Source organism: Sander lucioperca, chromosome 2 (genome assembly GCF_008315115.2).
Source record: "Sander lucioperca isolate FBNREF2018 chromosome 2, SLUC_FBN_1.2, whole genome shotgun sequence".
In the NCBI taxonomy this organism is placed as follows: domain Eukaryota; kingdom Metazoa; phylum Chordata; class Actinopteri; order Perciformes; family Percidae; genus Sander; species Sander lucioperca.
This window is the reverse complement of record NC_050174.1, coordinates 38,964,037-38,980,691: the sequence shown is the minus strand read 5'-3', so window position 1 is coordinate 38,980,691 and position 16,655 is coordinate 38,964,037. Positions and strand designations below refer to the sequence as shown.

The window sequence follows — 16,655 nt, the reverse complement described above, 5'->3', positions numbered from 1 at the left end:
AAAGCAGTTTGGTGACATCTCTGAACACCCCTAAACACTTGTTTCCCAAACAGCTTCTGTTGAGGATTGAGGCTGGGTGCAGCAGCACTTTATCTAACGTACAGTAAACAGAGAAGACTTGGTGTTATCAGGATAGAGGTCAAAGAGCCAGAACAGAAAATCACAGGGGATCTGAAGATCACAGTCGAGACAGATAAGTGCGAAAGTGTAACAAAGAGTGAAGTGACAGAAGTGAAATGAAGAATAAAAAGTATAGGGGTAATGAAGAGGGGAAGAGAGGAGGGATTTAGTGTGCAGAAGAAGACGGTAAAAGAGAGGAGATGAGAGCAATAGCTTGGAGAAGAGATGAGAAAAAGCAAAGGAGTCAGGGAGGAAGAGAGGAAGCTTGAGATGAGAGAAAAAAAGGGGAGGAAAGAGAAATGACATTTATGGCAAAGATTTAAAGAACGGGAAAGGAGACATGAAGGAAGAGAAAGAAGAAATCAAAGGTGGGAAGAGAACAGGAGAAAATGAGGTCAGAGAAGAGGAGCAAGAAGAGAAGAGGGGAGAGAATTAAGTAAGAAAAAATGAAATGCCACAACAAGAAAGATGAAAACACAACAGAGATAAAAGTAGAGGGGAAAGGGGAGAGAAAAGAAGCGATGGAGCGGAGATTGAGGAAAGAGAAGAGAAATATTGCAGTCAGAGTTATCAAGGGTAGGTGGGAGTAGCCAGGAGGAGAAGATTGAGGATGGAGAGGATTTAGCGAAGAGAGGAGAAGAGAGCAGGTGGAAGAAAAAAGTGTAGGATGTAGGAAAGAGGAGAGAGGAAACTATTTGCCTCCACTTCTTCTCTAAATTGAGGAAGTTGACGTATTTACCTGTGAAATAGACGCTCAGTGACTCTGGCAGACCTGTAGGGGTTAGAAGGAAAAAAAACGTTTAAAGCTGTGAGGTGATAAAAGAGAAAAACAGGGGATTCAGGCAGAGCTGACAGGGCGTTGCAGTGAACATAAAAATTGAACGGATGATGCTATAATGCATAAAAGTCAGAAGGCAATGTAGATGATTTACTGATGCAAAGCTTTTCTCTGGAGCTCCACAAACCCAGATTAAGAGAAACTAAAGTCATCCTTCACCTTGGATTATCTTTTGGAAGGTGCTTCTCTTAAAAACGGCTAAAATTGATATTGAAAAAGTCTCACCCGCCCCCAGATCGTTTTTAAAACAGGAACACAAAATATTCATCGAGTTTATTGTTGATAGCTTGGCGATAGTATGATTCAGGATTTCAAAATGTAGGGCAGAATAAAAAATAAATATTTTGCAGAATGACTGACATGAAAAAGTGAAACCAAACTTTAAAGTAGCTACAAGGAGTATTTAACTGGTTATGAAACAGTATCAATTAAATACTGATGCCTCTATAGGACCTACATAAGCAAACGAGACTAGCTATTTCAATATAGTTATTCTTAATACCTGTCCCCGGTTTGATTCCCCGCAAAATGGGACAAAACCATTTACAGCATGCAGACCATAAGAGCCTATGTTTACATTAACCCTCCTGTTGTCCTCGGGTCAAATTTCACCCATTTTCATGAAGTTTCCACATCAGAAATTTGGGTTTCTTTCAAACAAAAAATGGTTCCATACAGCGCTCTTCACAAGTAAATTAAATGATCAGTTCACTACTTTCATTCAATTTGGGTGTTCAATTTTATAGAATTTGAAGAAAAACAGATAAAAGAATGTTGAAAAAAGTGACAAAAATGTTGGGAAAAAAACAACAAAAACGTCAAATAAAGTGCAAAGCACATCGACAAAAACATGATAAAAAATGTTGTGAAAAGCTTAAAAAATGTCAGGAAAAGTGACAAAGGTGTCGAATAAGACGACCAAAATGTTTTTGACCCAGAAAAACTGTAGACGGGAAGACAACACAAGGGTTAAAAAAGTAAAATATTATTAAAAATAAGTTGCGTCTTTCTTTCACTTGCTTCAAAAACAAATGCACACACTAGCCAGATCCAGATCTTTACGACACAAAGCTTGACTTTGACATACAATCAGTGGACTGCCCCTTTAACGAAACACCAAAGTGAGTGACATATACAGCTCTATAGTAGTAAATCACCTGAAAATAACAAGTGGGGGCTAAATCCACTGGTTTTAAGTGGTATGTGAAAACTGAGGCAGTGTTATGAAGCTGGGGTTGCTTATTTTGTCTCTAAAGAAAGTGCTTTTGGTTGGTGACGGCAGACCGCGCAGCTGCAGATCAAAATGTGGCTGCTCGGCTGAAACAATTCAAAAAAGAGAGCTGGCCACTGTAGCCAGTTCAGATTAATTAAATTGCATTTCAGAATGTAAACATCCAGAGGCAATTTAATAAAACAAAACAAAAGAGAAAACAATTTCTCATTACTGATTGTTTTTTACATGTTTGATACCAACTTTGTAATACTTTACTCCCTGAAGCCAACAAACACTGATGGATTTTGGGCAACTTTGGACATTCTCATTACAGTAATTACCAAGCTGACCAACTGGCACACTATTACCCAAAGTTCTCCTAATTAAATTAAATCAGTGCATTATACAGGAGCTGAAAGTTGTAGTGTATGTATGCTTGTATTAAAGCAGCACGCCGACTTATTGGGACTTTAGCTTATTCACCGTATCCCCCAGAGTTAGATAAGTCCATACATACCCTTCTCATCTCCGTGCGTGTTGTAACTCTGTCTGACGCACCCACCACTAGCCTAGCTTAGCACAGATCCTGGAGCCTACTGCTCCCAATAAGTGACAAAATAACGCGAAAATTTGTATAGTCACAGCGTGTACAAATAACAAGGTCACATGAGACACAGCCATTTTCTAACCATATACATACTGGGAACTATTCTCCACAGAAGGTGAAGCACTGCTACTTGGGCGGAGTGATTATTACTCCAACTCTGAGCGAACTCCAGTGCTCTGGTGCTGTGAGCAAATCACTCCGCCCAAGTAGCAGTGCTTCACCTTCTGAGAATATAGTTCCCAGTATGTATACGGTTAGAAGACGGCTATGTCACATGTGACCTTGTTATTTGTACACGCTGTGACTATACAAATCACAACATGTAAATAGGAACATGTTGTTGTTATATTGTCACTTATTGGGAGCAGTAGGTTAGTTGGAGCCGGTTATCTCCAGGATCTGTGCTAAGCTAGGCTAGCGGTGGGTGCGTCAGACAGAGTTACGACACGCACGGAGATGAGAAGGGTATGTATGGACTTATCTAACTCTGGGGGATACGGTGAATAAGCTAAAGTCCCAATAAGTTGGCGTGTTCCTTTAATGCTTGTATTAATCACATTACTTTGGATCACACTTATGTTACATAAGGTTTGGACTTGTAGGTATGTGAGTGTGTGCATGTGTGTCTCACCAATAAATGAGTACTGGTAGAGCTCCTGGAGGTGTGAAGGGGCTTGCGGTGGTCTATAGATGAGCTTGCCATTGTTGACGTCGGCCTGAGTGAAATGTTTCACCGGTGAGTTTGGTCTGTCCCGATGCTCGATCGCACCTGAAGACAAGAGAATTACTTCAAACGATGGAGGAGGAATTACTCCTTTATCTGCTCTCCGCTGGAGTATTAGATTTAGACTTGGGGAAGCTCTTCTGGGAGACACAAATAATCTAATTTGCTCAGCAGACAGAGCCAAAGAACCACAGTTTTTTGGACGGATAACACTACACTCAGAACATCTCAAATCTAATTTCAGAAAATACAATGTTAATGACAAACGCTGGAGTTTAATCTGACTCTGTCCTCCCCCGTATTGGCTGTGTTCAAAATGATTCCTACACACATTTATCTGTCCAATAGTTGATGAATATGACCCATTTTAAATCGTTTTTCCCTTTTATTAGACGGAGAGTTGAAAATGACAAACCAGTCGGTTTGTCAGATGGTTCGATGCTAAAATTAATGGCTCCAATTCTAAACGCCACATTACATTCAGCAAAAAGGAAATCAACACTCATTCAAGTCCAGACTGAAAGACATTAATTCAATAACTTTAGAATGTGTTGATGCCACTGAAGCAGGCTGATGGAACAATAGGTTCGTTAGTTTTTTGGCTCGTATTGGCTTTCTCTTTTCCAGCTGGGAAAAGCATCCACTTGAGCAAGCCATTAAAGCTAAAGCTCCCCTAAATTAATCATACAATCATTTTAATGTGTGTAACAGTTACCTTTATTAGTACATGGAAAACTGTTTTCCAGGAATACATTTTCCACTTTCATACCAGAAATCTGCTAAGGACAAAGTTAGCAGCTTTATCGCTGCAAGCTATGGATCACAGCGCCTTGCTCGTGGGCACTTAAAATAATTGAGTGATTAATGAGGAACAGTGTAGCTTAACACAATACTTCTCTCAGTCTGCTTCAGTTCTGAAGCAAAAGCTCAGAAGCTCACTCACTGTGTCTAATTATCAGGCTCCTGCCCCCTGACACAACTTAGATTTTATTCCTTTTAATCTATTTCACATTATGAGGGAAAAGTTCAGCGTGTGTGTGTGTGTGTATGTGTGTGTGTCTGTGTGTGTGTTGCTGACCTTGTCCTTGCGGTAGAGGTTTGGTGATGTTGTAGATGAGCTTCTCACTGGGAGTCTCAGAGTCGATAAAGGACAGAGCTGAAGGCGATATCTCCGTCACCCGATCCTCCAGAGCCTGCAAATACACACACACACACACACACACACACACACACACACACACACACACACACACACACGCACACGCACACGCACACGCACACACGCACCCACACACACACACTGAGGTAAGAACAGAGGTGAAACAAGAGCTACTATATCCTCCAACTCTGATACTGTGATACGCCTCATTTGATCATGTACTAACAAATAAAAAAATAAAAAACGCACAACCAGTAGCTATTTTCAAGGAGGTTTCCAGGTAATTTTGAAATATATAGATTCATATTTTCTAATAAAAAAAAAAATGTTGTTGTGTTAATGGTAACACTGAAATATCTCTGAAATACAGCAAACCAAGGTCAGTCTGACTTCAGTGAGCAAAATGGAGCAGATTAGGATTTCCAGGTTCAAGAATTAATAAAAATTCTGTTAATGGAATTTTCAACAAGTAAAAAGGCCATTAAAGTTTCTGCACACCATAAATTATTACTGACAGGTTAGTAGGGCCAAAAGCTGTTGAGTTCTCAGAGTTTGAATTCGGAATGTGTGTGACTTTTAAATTGAGCTCTGAGAATGTAATCCAACAATGACCATGTACATATTATATATGTTATAAACACAATTATATTTGCCAGGACAGTGGGTTATTACTTTAGGAGGTGGGAAGGGGCATGAGCCACAGATGGAGAACTGTGTGTCCTATAACTGGATCACATCTGATTAATCTTCTTGGAAAAAAAGATTAAAATAATATAAATTCCCCTATATAACCCATTGTTTTCCAGGACATGCATGCATGCATTACTATTTAAAAGTTGTTTTAAATCCCTTACCGTGACCTGTAGGTCACAGTCGGGGGCCAGCTGGGGGAATCCTGGCATCTGAGGCAGGACTCCTATAGTGAAGGTCCGGGCATCACTTTGTATGACCGGGGCTGCCTCTGTGGAAACCTGCACATACATAAACACACACGCACACGCACACGCACACGCACACGCACACGCACACACACACACTCTTTATATTAGAGATTTAAATATTGTAGAAAATATGGTAACACTTTACTTGAAGGTATCTACATAAGAGTGACATGACACTGTCATGAACACATGACACTGTCATGACAGTCATGACACATGGACCCTAACCCTAACCCTAACCATAACCATAACTTGTCATGACAAAAACCGACTGACATTTGTTTATCACGTTCATGACAGTGTCATGTCACTCTTATGTAGATACCTTCAAGTAAAGTGTAACCGAAACTATAATCAACACACCTCTTCTCCTCTCTTTATCCTCCACTCACTCTTAACGTCTCTTACCTTGAAGTTTGAAGTCTTTCTCTACAAAGTATCTCATTAAATGTCGGTTTTGTTCGGCTGCAAACTGACTCTGTCTATGAAACATTATTTCTGAGCGACGGAGCTGATGACAGCTCTTGAGAATCACCAGGAGTAAGATACAACAGATGTGATGAAAACGGTTTCTAACTGCGACAACAAAAAAGTGAACCGGGCATCAGGCTGCGCTGCAGGGAGGAACCACAGAGGTTCTGTTTTATTCCATGAATCATTGTGAAAACCACAAGAATATTAATGAATATTATTTCTCTTACTGAAGTAACTACACTCCTGATTACCTTGAAATGACTTTGTAAAATCCATAAAAATCTGTTTCAAAAGTGCATAACAGGACACAGAAGGAGCCTCACAGTGTCTTTAAGCAGCAGGTTGCTCAGCGGGGTGACAGCTGTTTCTGAACCTTCTGACCTTCCTGTGAAGTTAATTAAAAATAATGATAATGTCTCCTCTTTTCCAAACACCCAGAATTCTAGGTCACTCTGAAAAATGTTTTAGTGACATTTCCTGCTTTAAGAACAACTAGTAGCCTGACAAGCCAGACCCACATCAAGATGACTTTAGTGCTTAACTCCAAGTCTTCCAGAGTCGCGGCCAAAGCCGATTCGAAAGACCGCTGTTTTTTCCAGCTCGCAAGCTAACGGAGAGTTGCTAGACGACCCTGGCTGCAAATTACATTTGCTGCCGCTAGGGTGCGTCTAGATTTCTAGGCTAAAAGACTAGTGCAGTGCCCGTTCAAAACATGTCTGTTTGAAACGGGTCGATTGCTTAGGCTGTGGTATTGCTGCTTGTAGCTTTCTTTAGAATCGCTCATCTCATAAACTTTACACTCACACTGCACTTCCTTGGGTCCTGAGCAATACACCTGCCATGACATAGCGTACATGTACACTACTACGTTTGGGTTTAAAACAAATATATTTTGCTACGTTTACGCCTACCGTCCACACTACTCCAACATTTCCGAGCCCCTAAAACGGAGACATTTGGAAACTGCAGCCCCCGTTTTGGTTTGAAAATATAAGGGTTGCTTTGTAGTCTGGACTGGCACAAACGGAGACCTTTGGAAACAACAATGCACGTCAGTCAGTCTTATCGGTTAGGCTAACATACATTTCAGTAATAATTCCACCTTGTCATCGGTCCAAGCAAATAAATCCCTAGTCTTACTTTTCGCCATTGTTGTTCTTTCTCCAAAGTATTTTCTGTATTTTCAACTTATACATTCAGGATTTTTAACCGCAGACTAACATCAGACAATCTGCTTCCTGTTTACACCATCACGCCCATGCTCAGTGAATGTGATATGCGTTGTCAGATGTGTTATTATGGACGGAGATTAGTTCTGCTACTGAACTGATGGTTTTTGTCTCAAAACGCCGCTTAAAAATTGAATAGTAGTGTAGATGTAGCCAAAGTTGCGTCACATACCTAATTATGTGTATTATGATGCTCCGCACTCGAAGAAAAGAGCTCCACCTTCAGTAAAAGAAATCCACCTTCATAAACAGAAAAAGTTTGCCCCCTTTTCTCAGCTCTTCTTCTTCTCTCCAGCACTGTGCTGAGGCCATGACCTTTGACCTCTGTACTTTTGTTGATTTAAAATTTGAAATTAAAATGAAGTTAAATGAATTGCCAATAGGTGACGGATAAGCTGGTGAATCAGTTCGATCCGCTCTGCCTTCCTGACTGGAGTAAAAACTCTGCTCCTTTCCGCCCACGCTGCTTAAAGTAAACCGTTTTTTGTTTCAACTTTTATTTCAAACCGCTAGCGGTGCTCTATTTCTCTTACTCAAACCTCTCCACAATATGTAGCCTGAACTTGTTTTGTCCCCTGATGTACATACGTAACAGCAGCAGCTTTGGTTGTTCCTCCTAAAAGCCAATTTTTGTCAGCACTTACTTATTCTGCTGTTGCTTGTTCCTGTCACATCAGTGGCGTTTGGTGGCATTTGAGGGGGGGAGAAAATTCAAGAAGTTGTAGTCAGCTCTGTCAGTCAGAAGTAATCTAACACCAGCATGAAGCCTGGAGTCAGCGCCACCAATCACAAGTAATGCTGTTACCATAAGAGTCAGTGCTGAGTCAGCTGGATTTATTAAAGGTGGTGTTTCAGCTCTAGTAAAATATTGATTATTCAGTGACAGTAAAAAGATGATGTCTCTGATTAGCAAAATAACACATCAGTGCAAGAGTCTAAAGTGCTGTGCAGCCCGCTTCCTTCAGCTGCAGAGACCAAGTTGCAGAAGCAGAAAGAATTTCAAATCCATCAGTTCTAAGTAGGTGCCACACACTTGGATAAAAACCATCAGAGGACAATAATACCACCCTGACTAACCGTCACGTTCAATCGCCACCTCTGACAAACAGCACAAATGCTTCCAGAAGTTCAGTTTGCAATTGGTTACGCTTTTCCTCGCCTCCTCTGCTTTTCTGCTTCCCGTCAAAATAATGGGACACTTCAGAATTTAATTTGAATCCAGCACTGTGTAATTGAAACACATTTGCCCTGATGGATGAAGCCAAGATGTGGGGGGCTAGACGGAGGGAGAGAAATGATTAGATGTAGCTACAAGCTCTTGGCTGCCTCTTTTTTTTTTTTTTTAATGGAGTCGAGGTGAAGCAGAGACTGCCATGAAAATGCTCTAACTAAGGCGTGATGAATGCTGCATCGGTTTTACTGGGATTTTCTCGGATTTGGAGCCAATTTGCATGTAATTTGGGGTCATTAACCCAAAACAAGATAAGTCGCTATGGGTTGATTTTAAATGCCTATGAGTCACACAGGAAGTTTGGTGCCAAGGTCTGAACTGAAGTAGAAGAAATCCACAGTGAACACACTTAAAGGAGAGTTGGGAGAAAAATAAGTGGGAAAGAACAAAGAATGGAGACACGTGCCGAATTGTTGCCTGCATTAATACCCAGAAACAGTTATGTGATTGGTAAAACAACTGCCGAGTGATGAGCAGACTGTAACTTAGATAATAAAAAACAGAGGCTGAAGAACAGTTTGTACAGATTCCTATAAACCACAACGTTTTATAGATACAATTTCATGGTTATGAGAAAAATATTAGAAGGAACAGTAGATGCAGATGGAGGTGAAAGAGACAGACAGAGATAAATGAGAGAAAGAGGAAGGGGGATGAAATAAATCAAGCCAGAGGGAGACATTTAGAGAAGAAAAGGAGAGAAGAGGTAAACACAAGAGAACATGGAAACAAGAGTACGAGTGTGAACTTCAAAGAACACTCAAGTCACCATCTCCACCTCTTTTTGATTCCAGGGTGAGACGTTCTTATCAGCCCCCTGAGGTTTCCTCTTGTCACAGCGTATATATTTTTAAGTACAGTATGCTACACACTCAGTAGGAAAAAAAAAAACAACAACCTTGTCGTGTTTGTCCCCAAAGTGTATTCCTCCGTTTTAAAAAAAAAAACTTTTTCATATAATGGTCTACTGTAGGTGATCTCAGAATTCATCTGGCATATGTTTATGTCTAGTTTATCATACTTATTACATCTTGTATCTTACTATTGAGTTTATAAGTTCAGTAAATACATGTGGTTTGTCAATAATTAGAATAGTGCAACTGAATGAGCACATTTTAACACTGTTGAAACTCTGCATTGAGCTTTTCTTTGTTCTTCAAATCATGATACCCTACTTCCATTTTTGAAGTCCCATTGCTGTAGTGCTTCTTCTCTGTACTTAAGACAATTACAAAGTCAGCCTATTACCACCTTAAAAATATATCAAGGGTTAAAGGACTTATGTCTCAGCAGGACTTGGAAAAACGTATCCATGCTTTTATCTTCAGTAGACTAGACTACTGTAACGGAGTCTTTACAGGTCTCCCTAAAAAATCAATCAGACAGCTGCAGCTGATTCAGAACGCTGCTGCTCGAGTCCTCACTAAGACCAAGAAAGTGGATCACATCACTCCAGTACTGAAGTCTCTACACTGGCTTCCAGTGCCTCAAAGAATTGATTTCAAAATACTTTTGTTGGTTTATAAATCACTAAACGGTTTAGGGCCTAAATACATTTCTGATCTGCTAGTACACTATGACCCACCCAGACCTCTCAGGTCGTCTGGGACAGGTCTGCTTGTTGTCCCCAGAGTCAGAACTAAACAGGGGGAAGCAGCGTTTAGTTTCTATGCTCCACATATCTGGAACAAACTCCCAGAAAACTGCAGGTCTGCCGCAACTCTCAGTTCTTTTAAATCAAGGCTGAAGACCTATCTATTTGATGTTGCCTTTCTTTAAATAACTGTTCATTTGTTATATTACAAGTGACATTCTCTTGCAGAAACGGGCATATACCTGATTAATTCTCTGACACAGCATGGCAAGGGAATAACAGAAGAGTCAGACGTCGGGCTGATCAAGAGTTAGAAGAAGAAAACTAACTAAAATTAGACAGAAGGCCTAAATACAAATAGACTAACATACTCCAAGGGGGTCCCTGTCTATTTAGAGACAGACTGCAGAAGGAAATAAGATAGTTTAAGAAAAAGTTATTGACTACTGAAAGGTTTTTGTCTGCAGGGCTGTACCAGGTTTTTACAAGGTTTGCCGAAAAAAGAACCGAGCCTTGTGGTGACGATCACATTGTAAGAAAAAAGTATACTAGCTTCTGTTATTATGAGTAATGAAAGCTCAAAGCCGTGCGAAGCATCTGGGCCCATTGTGGGTGAGATGGTTGGAAAAATATGGACCGGACTGCTTGAGATGTTTGTCATATTGGTAAAAATGGATTTATGATTACAAGTGACATTCTCTTGCAGAAACGGGCATATATCTGATTAATTCTCTGACACAGCATGGCAAGGGAATAACAGAAGAGTCAGACGTCGGGCTGATCAAGAGTTAGAAGAAGAAAACTAACTAAAATTAGACAGAAGGCCTAAATACAAATAGACTAACATACTCCAAGGGGGTCCCTGTCTATTTAGAGACAGACTGCAGAAGGAAATAAGATAGTTTAGGAAAAAGTTCTTGACTACTGAAAGGTTTTTGTCTGCAGGGCTGTACCGGGTTTTTACAAGGTTTGCCGAAAAAAGAGCCGAGCCTTGTGGTGACGATCACATTGTAAGGAAAAAGTATACTAGCTTCTGTTATTATGAGTAATGAAAGCTCAAAGCCATGCGAAGCATCTGGGCCCATTGTGGGTGAGATGGTTGGAAAAATATGGACCGGACTGCTTGAGATGTTTGTCATATTGGTAAAAATGGAACACTAAGTACAAACAAAGACTGAAGTTGCATTGTTGACACTGTATAACAATCTATATAAGCATATAAAGAGAAATTCCTATTTTATCTGCTTTTATATATTTAACTGTTTTAATTGCTCTTTAATGTTTCATTTCTTATACTGCACTGTAACTTTTATCCTTGTATTTTATCTGTTTTAAATTTTTTATTCTGTTTTCATGTAAAGCACTTTGAATTGCCCTGTTGATTCTTGTATTTTATCTGTTTTAAATTTTTTAATCTGTTTTCATGTAAAGCACTTTGAATTGCCTTGTTGCTGAAATGTGCTATACAAATAAAGCTGCCTTGCCTTGCCTTGCCTTGCCTTGCCTTACTTTACTGAGATCACTTCTACACTTGTGAAGGAAAGTAATGACATAAGCGATTTAAGTTTTCACTTTGTATTTGCACGAGCCTAAATTAATACACAATTATTGTAGTTGTGCACTCAAAAGGTCAGAAAAAAACAGACTTGTAGCATGAAAGTATGCTTTGTGTCACAGTAAAGTTGAAGCATATTCATTGAACCAGACACCAGTGAGACGGATGTCCAGTGTAAATGGGGTGTACGGTAAGAATCAGCACTAACCCGGAACTGGAAAGAGTCGCTGTTGGTGCTGCTGCCAAAGTGGCGGTACCAGACGGTGCCGTCGTTGACGTCCTGCTGAGTAAAGGAAGTTGTGGGAGTGAAGCCTCGGTCGTCGGTTAGTGAGGGGCGCCAGCCTTCTGGCGGGCCGTCAGCTGGCATGGACACCAGCACCACTTCACCTGAGACAGAAAAGGTGGAGGTAATGAAATGTTTCTCTCATGTATTATACATGAATTATTATAATGACTGGAATCACATCCCACCAGAATTAAGGTGTTAGGGCTTCTATCTTGGCTCACAGTCAGGATTAATGTTATTGGAGTTGATCAGATGCTATTTATACTCAAGTTGAACTGGCTAATCGGATACATTGATATTCTGAAAAGAAGACAAGCCACTTGAGATGCAATCTTCCAGATCTTTAAAGTATCAAAGAGCCTGTTTTGAAGTGAATCTCATAGTGTTAGAGTTAATCTCTCAGTGTTAGTGAGTTTGTACCATATTTAGGTTGTCCATCTGAAACGAGGATGGTGTAGATGATGCCATCGGTGCCGACTCCCTTGTAATCCGCCAGCAGGTATTTTTTATCCAGTCGCACCAAGCCTCCTTCCTTTACCCAGGTCATGGGTACAGACAGCACATGAGGAGAGTCAGCAGCCTGAAACACACACAAATATAAATTTGAAGCCTTGTAACATTGTGGTTGGTTTCTCTTTGGGTATAGCAAGTTCTGCTTAACGTCACTTTTAATTTATTTGAAGATTAACGACATCAAACGGTCTGATTTTCATTTTCTAACCTCACTCTGTCTGTGAATTTCACCAAAACTTTGTGAAACTTTGACAAGATGGTTTGTTAGTTAAAACCAATCAAACTAGAAAAATAAAATATATTATCTCAAGTTTGCCACAGGTTTTTTTTTTCTGGACAGAGCTTAACAGGCAGCAGGTATTTGGATCACGTATATAAGCATGCATGACCTGGACGGTAGCTTGAATTAGCCACAGGTGCAGTAGCAAATTAAGTTTACTGTTAAACATAGTACACTGAGCAATATGTTGAGTATTATTCAAACTGAAAAACCCCATGTGAAACACCTGTGTTGTAGGCATTGATGTATAAAGAGAAATAAAATAAAAATAGACTTTGTTGCTCAGGTGCAGCTGATACCACTGTCACTTTGTCACAGGATCCACATCTGCTATAACCTCTGGATTGTGAGTCCCAGGAGCCTGCTGTTGAGCTGTCAATCAGCAGCACTAAGCCCAGAGTCCGCTCCACCAAATAGTAATGTATCAATCTGTGCTTTCGCTCAACTTTGAAATCAGACTTATTTTTGTGATGCTATATTGATCTGTGACAGAGTAACTCATCACTGGCTCGCCCTCCCTCCAAAGCAAAGAAAAAAGAGAAGGATCAGCTGCAGAGAGCACACATTGCTGGTGGATGATTCAGTGAGCACATTTTAGCAGGGAAGATGCCTGCTGTCAGGGAGGATTTGAACTGGACCTCTTACTCACCGTGTCACACTGCTGCCTAAATAAAAACAGGTATGACATACTTCTTAGGCATCTATAAAAACCCACCAATTTATCCTGTAAACAGAAGCTCCACATTTTACATCTGGAAGTTAAAGAATCTAAAAGTCATCTAGCTGTCAAAAATAGTTTATATAAAAAACGGATACTGCCTGGGAAACTTTTGAAATTAATAAAAAACAATGACATTCCTATTTTACCAAACATCTTGATATGCACTGAAAAGTCATGATTACGGGTGATTGTACATAATTCCACACTGGAAGAGATCTCCTGAACAGGAGGTTGTACTTAATCCAATTTTCCCGTACTCTCAGGAGGACATAACACGTTAGCATAACAGTAATCTTAAAACATTCATTAAACCAAAAAAGTTGAGCATAAATTGATTCTCAAGGACACTTTCTAATACGATATCCTTAGATATATCATTGCTAGTCTATATCGGCGACTATTAATTTAGGGGATGGCTCCGGTGCCGCCGAAAGATCCGATGGATGTCCCTCATTTTTTGTCCGGATGTCCGTCACCTTCCGTTGGCATTCAAAACTCTGCTCGATTTATGAGGACTATGGTTAACCGCTCCTCAGATCTCTCCAGGGTAAATCCAGACAGCTAGCTAGGCTATCTGAGTTTTCTGTTGCACGACTAAAACATCTTTTGGACGAGCACATGTTCCACCAAAACAAGTTCCTTCCCAAGGCTATTTTGCAGAGGCACCGTTATTGCGTCCGGCGCTTAGCTCCGCCCAAGACGATTGTAATTGGTTTAAAGAAATGCCAATAAACCAGAACACTTTTTTCTCCCATCCTGGAATGCTGTGTGGACTAGCCAGACCTTCCTCAGCAGCGCTGTGAAGGAGGTCTGGCAATGCGAGACTAGATCATTGTAAACTATTACTCAGAACAACCTTTGGGTTGTCATATGGTAACAATTCTTCGTCTTTTTATCAATTTAATTTATCAAGAAGCCATTCAATAAATTGTCAGATCACTTATACAGTATGAAGGGAGAGATTTGCAGAGCATCTACACCAAGGGAAATACATCAACATGACATTAATTAATGCAGACTTGATGGCATTTGAGAAAGGACATTTTCACACCTGAAAGTCTGAACCATGGTCCAAACCAAGGTTTACATTTTTGTTAGATTGTATACTGTAGAGCTCAACAGTGTGGTTCTGAAAGTGAAAATCACAATTATTTTCTCCATAAGGATTTGGATTATTTCCCATAATATCTAACCCAGGGGTGTCAAACTCAACTTCACTAAGGGCCACACTGGAAAAGAAGAATCGCATCAAGGGCCAGACATATAGTTTATTTTCATGCTTTTATTTCGAAAAAGTCAAATATCTTTGACTGTATTATTCCATGTCTCATATAGTCTTCTCACTTACAGTTTGGTCCACATACAGCCCTAAAAAAGGCAGCAAATAGTTCCTTAGAAATCTTAGAATTGAGCAAATCAAGCAAAACAAAGATTACATTTTAAAAGTCGACTCACAGCAACCTGTTTCCCAGCTTTAATTTCGAAAACTCTCTGCTTCTGTGGAAATTTCTGGGAGTCCCAAAGTCGGCAAATCTACCAAATTCTGCTTTAAGTGTCGTGTAGTTGCCATTTGAAAAACAGTTTCCTGTCTTTTTGTTTTGGTGCACAACTAGGCGGGCCAACATTTATTGTGAACCTAAATTGATATGCGGGCTGGATCAAAACCTGCGGGCCTTGAGTTTGACACATGTGGTCTAACCCATCCAAGCTAGACCACGAGCTATGAGATAGTGAAATGGTTTATGCCCTTGTATAAGCCACAAGTCCGTATGAAATCAACCTTGTCAGTTGAGGCACTAAAATACTCCTCATAGGAGCTTCCCTGCTCTTAGAACCTGATGACAGCCTGCTTTCACACTAGAAACGAACCGGGCCATGGTTCAGTTTGATCTTTACCATGACCACCTGTTTTTGTCGAACCAAGGTTTGGCTGTTTGGTCCGGGCAAGGTTTTTACACTTGTAATTTTGGTTCCGATTCAAACTGATAAGTTCTAAAGTCCGAACCAAACAAGGTCGGTGTGAAAGCATCCTAAGAAACCAACAAGTGTTTATTGATGGACAGCCAAACATTTATAATTGCATTATGAAAAGGAAAATAGATTTTTTTAACAGACAGCCAACCCAAAACTTGTTATTGGCTTCTAACTGATCTATCTATCTAACTGATATTAAAAAGTAGTACCAAAACTTTAATACAATAATGAGGTCAGTCTTTCTAGCTGAACACACACACACACACACACACACACACACACACACACACACACACACACACACACACACACACACACACACACTTCCTGCAGGAGTTCAGTGCAGTAGCAGAAACACTGTGGCAGTGGGTAATAATAGATTTACAAAAGTGTGCACAGGTGTGTGAGAATGAATGTGTGTGCATGCGTGGCTGTCTGTGTTTGCAGATAACAACCTGCCGGGCCAACTCTTCTGCCCGCCGCTCGGCTGATCCAAATCACACTATTTCAGTGTAGCAGCAGCAGGCAAAGAATCGCAGACGAGCAGCAGAGGAAACACATAAGTCAGCATGGCAGTCTTTTAACTCAGGACCACGTCATCCAGGAGATCAACCTCTCCTGATGAGCACTAAGGTCTCTCAAGGACACTCACACCCAGAAACGGCACTAAATAAAAAAGGTCAGAGGATTTATAAGTCCAGCTGAGATGAAGGCTTGAAATGTGGACTTGAATCACAACAATTAGGACTGACTTGGACTGCTCAAACTTATTTGACTTATTTTGGACCTGACAGACACTATAAAAACTATACTATATATAGATAGAAAGTGCTGCTACAGTCATTCCCCGGCTGCAATGATGCACAGATGTGAAAGACCCAAAACGCTGACCAATCACAGCAGACGGGAGGGAGGCTTAAAGACACAGGTGCAGTTTTAGCACCTGTGTCTATTTTTCTCTATTCAGACAGACAGTATGAGAAAAAGAACGTGTTTTTTTTTTTTTTACATTAAAGCATGTAAAAGATTCTAGTAAAACAAAAAAAATACAAGTGAACCCGAAAATAAGCATATGCCTCCTTTAACCTCTTGAGACTTGAAAGAAATAACGTTCAAGTCTCGATTTTGACTTATCCTCGACATGAAAGGAAATATATTCATGGGGAAAAATTAGGGTCATACAGGGACAGACAGAC

General features: G+C 40.3%; 1 protein-coding gene across 2 annotated transcripts in view; it reads right to left on the bottom strand.

The window, feature by feature from the left end:
* Positions 1 to 16,655, bottom strand: part of fras1 (Fraser extracellular matrix complex subunit 1) — a 270,430-nt gene that overhangs the window by 67,047 nt on the left and 186,728 nt on the right. For both annotated transcript variants that reach the window (XM_031305293.2, XM_031305292.2), the window contains exons 29-34: positions 12,392 to 12,551; positions 11,894 to 12,072; positions 5,516 to 5,632; positions 4,581 to 4,695; positions 3,410 to 3,547; positions 860 to 892 (exon numbers count right to left, since the gene is read on the bottom strand). In XM_031305293.2, coding sequence (XP_031161153.1) covers positions 860 to 892; positions 3,410 to 3,547; positions 4,581 to 4,695; positions 5,516 to 5,632; positions 11,894 to 12,072; positions 12,392 to 12,551 — 742 coding nt within the window. The remainder of the gene's footprint in view (positions 1 to 859; positions 893 to 3,409; positions 3,548 to 4,580; positions 4,696 to 5,515; positions 5,633 to 11,893; positions 12,073 to 12,391; positions 12,552 to 16,655) is intronic.